Source organism: Borostomias antarcticus, assembly GCF_949987555.1.
Source record: "Borostomias antarcticus genome assembly, chromosome: 24".
NCBI lineage: Eukaryota > Metazoa > Chordata > Actinopteri > Stomiiformes > Stomiidae > Borostomias > Borostomias antarcticus.
In genome coordinates this window covers 12,060,383-12,066,382 of record NC_140257.1, presented here as the reverse complement: position 1 = coordinate 12,066,382, position 6,000 = coordinate 12,060,383, and the positions used below count along the sequence as shown (strand labels likewise).

The window sequence follows — 6,000 nt, the reverse complement described above, 5'->3', positions numbered from 1 at the left end:
TTTCATAGCAACTCATTACAAAATGTAAACAAATATAATTTTGTGCACAATGTTTCTAAGCTACACATCCTTACTCATTTTCAGAACGTTTAGCCAGCATATACTACACATCAACTGCAGAAACCGCACACAGCCTACTGCACATCATTGGAATGACTAGTTTTTGTACTGTATTATCTATATCATGTTGTGGGAGCACAAGAAAAAAAGTAAGAAAGAAAATAAATGTTTTAAAAAAAAAAGTCTGTGCAGATCCCTGAAGAGAGGCTGGATGGAGTTTTTCCTGGACCTCCTCTGATTCTTACTTCCTGGTTTTAGACGTAGTCTTTGCCGGGTGCACCTTCAGCGCTGGGTGGGTAAGGGCGGGAAGACTTGTTTGACGCCCCACCGGAACAGTTGCAGCACAGGAAGGCTCCACCTATGACCGTGAGGCAGGCAGCTGCCCAGCCCACAAACAGGGCCGAACCAAACTCATACCTGTGGACACATACAGCAGTATTGGGTTTATTTCATTCATTTAAGATTAGTCACATTCCATTTACTGTTCATTGATAAAATTACTCTAATTGTATGTAATGCAAAGCACACAAAAATAAGCTTGGCTTTAAGAAGTGGTAAATTTGAATGTTTAGCAAATATGTCAAAGTAAGTAAATACACCTACTGTAAGTACACGTTGCACTCCAAATTATACATTACACTCTTGATAGTACTCGGTGTCCAATCAGATGCAGAATGATGACCTCACCTGGCATTGGTGGGAGTGAAGGGGTCGTAGAACTCCCGAGCTATTCTGTTTCCATACCAGCAGGTTCCCACCATTGCAAGCAGACCTGGGAAGCAGGAGGTCGATTTTAGCATCAGAGCATCCAGTGTGCGGCAATCCACTTTATTTCCACATCTGTTTTTGTTGGCCGGCATCTCATCACCGCAGGTGTGTGTTGCACTTACTTTGACTCAGATCAGGTCTCACAATGTCAAGCGGCCACACCCCCTTAGCGGATTTAGAACGCTTCAGGTTTTCGCCTCATCAGAAGTTGTCAATGCGCTGTGAAGGCTAATAGAGTGACTGACCTGCTATGATGAACAGGATCCCACCGGTCAGGGCCACCTTGTTCTTCTGTGCTTTGTCCCCTGCCAGAAAGGTGGTGCACTTCATGCCTATGACGGCCACCAAGATGGCGATGCCACAGAGAAGGATGGAGGCGACCATCAGGCCTCGCGTGCCCTGAACCATTCCTGGAAACAGAAACAACAACAACAACAGACCCATCAAGTTTCTCTCCCCTTATGAATTAAACAAACCATAAGTCCGATAAATTGGCGGGAATCACTTCTGAATGGAGGTCATATTTCAAAAGTTTAAAATTTTAAAAGAAAGACCTGTAGAGTGATTATTGTGTATAAATCTGAGGAACTGGAAGTGTGTCTGTTAAAACATTCATTTTAGTTGCACAGTGGTGATGAGGTCTGCCTGGGTAAGGGGTGGCGGCCTGGAGCTCATGTTCTTCTCAGCTATCAAGATGAGTAGCAAGTTTGGTATCCCAGCATTCCCTGGGCTTGTCTCAACATGCAGGGGAGTCCTCCAACATGAAGGGGACACATCCTTTAACTCTCTTGACTTTGTTCAAAGAATGCAATTGCATGGTCTAAAATAACACCTTGATTAGGTTTATATATCTTTATACCTTACTTGATTTCTTCACTTTTACAACTTTATGTTTAACTTCTTTTTATTGCGTTTTATCTTCCATCTTACTTTCACTGATTTTATGTGAAGCACTGTGCATGTAATTTCTTTGTTGTAAAGCACTTTAAGCTGCATTTCTGTATGAAAGGTGCTATACAAGTAAAGTGTATAATAGATAATCCAATACTTATTTCTAGATAGCTCAGGAGATTAATTACGGGTGTTTTATTCGCCTCTCAATGCATGATAATATGAAAATCAAAGTGAGAGATTACCTGGTAGGTGCAGAAGTGAATCGTACACTTTGCACTGGATTTGACCAGTGCTCTGTGACACACAGGATTTCCAGAGCCCTTCATACATGGCTTGAGCCGTTATGATGTTGTCACCCGCATAGGATGACGCCTTCCACTGAGCCATGATTGTGGCTATTATCAACCCGACAAAGCCAAGGAAAGCTAAGACAAAGCCAAGAAGCTGCATTCCCGCGTTTGCCATATTCCCAAGTATACGAATAGCAAATAAAGTGAGTATAAAAGGGTAAAATTAAGTGAGTATAAAAATCCCCCAAATAAGTAAATTAGTCCAAGCGGCCTTCAAATTGAATACAGGCGAGTCCCACTGGAAAGTTCAGGTGGTCTCGCTCTCTTGAGGAGGTCTGCTCTGCAGCGAGAGCATCACTCGGTCTCACCTGAGGAGTTTCCAGGAATTCCATTCAGCGGGGAGAGGGTTGTGCGCCACCTGGTGGACAGTATACAGCATAGCTATATCAATTTATGTGGCTATAGCCCCCATGAACACAGCGTTTTGTTGACACTGGCAAATTTATTAAGGTATTGACATTGTTAAAGCCATATAGAAAAGAGGAGAATAGTCAATAACTTGAGATGATTGCGGTTAGCCACTTAGCCTATATTTATAAATTTTTAAGCACACTGCTGGTAGTTAGGCCTATTTCTATGAAATTAAAGTACAGTATGATAACATGTGTAGCTTACTATCCAAAATGTATTTGAAACTATCCAAAATGTATTTGAAACAGATTAACAGAGGTTCATAAAGTCTACAAAGTCCAAAGTACAGACTGCAACTGGTTGGTCTCAAAATACCAATGCCCTCATCCACTGTAAGTATCCTTCCATGTAGATTCTCTTTTTTTCTCTTTTTTTTGCCATGTCCTCAAAAAAAAAGAAAGCCAATGTACTTGCACATGGTATCAAATGGTTCACATCCAAGTAAGCAACAACAGAAGGTTCTGTTCTGCTATCAATTGTTGTTTTCCAGAATGAATAAGTTCAATGTTACACCAATGGACATGCTTTATTTACACATCACCCTTATCATCTAACATGCACAGCACTGTGACATCTGTGTACAAACCTACTGACTCATTTTCACAGCGAGACCGCCTTCTCTGCTGTGAGCCAATCAAGACATAATCTGGCCAATGAATAAAGATTTTGTCTTGCCTAGTTTAAGAGTCTTGCCTGAGGCATCCAGTATGTGTGTTTGCAGGGTGCATAAATTGTACTTAATCCTATGATTTAAGGATTTTAAGGTAGAGGGGAACTTATTTCTTCACTTGAACTGGGATTTTTCTAATAACAGAGGTATTTTATAATTATGTTGTTGTTTATTTGATTTGAAACAAAATATGAATATGTTCATTATCGTTTTATTTTTTCCAAACAACATTTTTCTGATACAGCAGAACACAAGCTGATGTTGCTATCATATAAATTGTCAGTATGTTGGCTCTCGTTGGCAGCAATGTTAGATTCCATTGAATTACTGAAGAAAAACAGTATGCAGCAAAATATAACCACATATGCTATTTCTCCTTTCTACAGTGAAAAATGAGCAGAAACATTGGCATCGCGTTATGTCTGTTGCTACAGCTCTATCACCAGGGCAACACAATGTCAGAAACACACTGCCCGGCGCGCTGCCAGTGTTTCACGCCGACCCAAGCGTTCTGCTCTGAGGAGCGCATGACAGCTCTGCCCAGGAACATCTCCGCGCAGGTGAAAGAGCTCATCGTCATGACAACGTCACTGATGTACCTGCACCCGAGCGCCTTTCAGGACGGCCTCCGGCTGACCAGGCTGATCTTCCTCAACAACCTGCTGCACGACGTCCCGGCCAAGATGTTTGAGCCCTTGGCTCAGCTGGAGGAGCTGGAGATCAGCGGGAACCCGTGGCTGGAGCGTTTAAACGCCGGCACCTTCCGGAAGCAGATCAACCTCACCAGGCTCCTGCTCAACTTCAACAAGTTCAAGACTGTGACTCCGGGCCTCTTTGATTCGCTCCGGAAGCTGGAGACGCTGCAGCTGAAGGGGAACTCGATCTCCCGCCTGCCCAGCCTCCTCTTCCAGAACCTCCACAGCCTCCGTGTCCTGGACCTGTCCCAGAATGCACTCCCAGAGGTGGATGGCGAGCTCCTCGCCGGCCTGATCAACCTACAGTCCCTGAGACTCAGCTACAACCTCATCACCCACCTCTCGTCAGACTCTTTTCACAACGTGTCTCAGATGAGGGTGCTTTCCTTGGATGGAAACAGAATATCAGACCTCCCTCATGGAGTTTTCTCAAATTTAACCAAACTAGAGGCGCTGAATCTTCGTGGCAACCAGATCGCACATTTGAGCCAAGGAACCTTTCCCTCCGGCTTGAAAGATCTGAATCTCAAAGACAACAAGTTGGCTGAGCTCTCATCCGACTTGTTTGATGACCTGACGGCTCTCACTCACCTCTCCTTGTCCGCCAACCATCTCTCCGAGCTTCCCGCCGACATGTTCCGGAACCTCACGGCCTTGCAGGTTGTGGACCTCTCTGAGAACCAGCTCGCCTCGCTACCTGAGAAAATCTTTTACCAGCTCTCCAACATCACAGCGATCCACCTGCAGAATAACAACCTGAGCTCGGTGGAGGCCTTGCTGTTAGAGGACCAGTTTCTCCTGGAGCAGCTGTACCTGTCGGGGAACAACCTCCAGAGTCTCCCTATGGGCTTTTTTGGCCACTCCTTCACTCAGTGTGTGGTGAGGCTGAATAGGAACCCGTGGAACTGTGACTGTAACATGCACTACATGCACGACTGGGTGGTGAACCATCACAGGGATGTGGAGGAGCTGAGTGGGGTGTTTTGCGCTGGCCCGGCGTATCTGAGAGGACAGGGCCTGGTGTCTGTGGTCAGGGACCAGCTGGTCTGTTCAAGAGGGTCTGGCAGCCTGGAAGACGGGAGGCCGCACCCCAGCAAGTGCACCCTGAAGGCTGAGGACGGCACCATCATCATGAAGTGTGAGGTCACTAAATGTTCCCCACTGAGACTCAAGGTGCAGTTCCATGAGACTGATGGCAATATGACCGAGTACATTGTTAAAAAGGAGTGGTCAGAGTCCTTACAATGTAGCAATGGGACTATAACTAACTAACTAACTAACTAACTAACTAATTAACTAACTGTAGATTGTATTTTCTAGCGTTTTTACTTTTTTCTTTAGTTTTAGTTAGTTTGTATACATCTCCTTTTTTCATCATTTATTACAGTATATTGTAGATTGTTATAGATGTGCTTTCAAATGTAGTACCATCAACTGGCTCTTTATTTCAGTACAAATAAATGCAATTTCAATTTGAAATGCAGGTTGTTCATGTGGTTTTAAGTTAATGGAATATCTTCTCTTTAGTAACTGTCAATATTACAAACAGAACTTTATCACAACAGCTGATAACCAGCAAACCTCTCAGTATTTCCTGCACACAGCAGTGAGATAAGAGAGGTGGATGAACTTATTCTAGTAAGGTTCAAAGTTCACCTCTTACAGCACTGTAAAGGCCGCATCATGATTGAAAAGAGCTTTTCACAGAATCATTTACCCAGAGACACCAGCTGCAATGTATGATCTTTCCAGCAGATGACTCTAGATCTCTGTGAGTTAAACAAGCCAAGTTTCCTTAGCCCATTCTCTCCATTGTAGATATTAAACCATTATTGTCAAAAAGGTAAACAAATATAATATAATATGTCTATAAATAAAGACAGTTTGTATTGTATTGTATATGATCAATTCATGACAAATCAAAACGTGAATACAAAAAAACATTGATAAATTCTTCACAGAATATCAAACGCCTCATATTGAAACACAAATCAAATGGGTAACTCACCAAGCAGTGATGCAGGTGCTTCCAATAGAGCCTTCACTCTCCTATACAGGGTTTAAAAGTTGACAGGACAAGTTGTCTACAGAGACGCATCTTCACAGTCCACTGCCCCTGGACACTGGAGAGGATGATAGGACAGGGGGAGAA

General features: G+C 43.5%; 2 protein-coding genes across 2 annotated transcripts; one reads left to right on the top strand and one right to left on the bottom strand.

Annotated features, from left to right (window-relative positions):
* Positions 1–314: 314 nt before the first annotated feature.
* Positions 315–2,187, bottom strand: cldn1 (claudin 1; the record flags this gene model as incomplete). Its single annotated transcript, XM_084458088.1, has 4 exons — positions 315–477; positions 748–832; positions 1,074–1,238; positions 1,965–2,187. The coding sequence occupies 4 exons, from the start codon at positions 2,185–2,187 to the stop codon at positions 315–317; spliced, it is 636 nt and encodes a 211-aa protein (XP_084314214.1).
* A 998-nt stretch (positions 2,188–3,185) lies between these two features.
* Positions 3,186–5,619, top strand: LOC311325373 (uncharacterized protein). The gene is made up of 2 exons (XM_084458063.1): positions 3,186–3,299; positions 3,540–5,619. The coding sequence occupies exon 2, from the start codon at positions 3,546–3,548 to the stop codon at positions 5,118–5,120; it is 1,575 nt and encodes a 524-aa protein (XP_084314189.1). The 5' UTR covers positions 3,186–3,299; positions 3,540–3,545; the 3' UTR covers positions 5,121–5,619.
* Positions 5,620–6,000: the final 381 nt, after the last annotated feature.

Coding starts and splice junctions, on each gene's coding strand:
- LOC311325373 (XM_084458063.1), top strand. CDS start 3,546: ATGAGCAGAAACATTGGCATCGCGTTATGTCTGTTGCTACAGCTCTAT.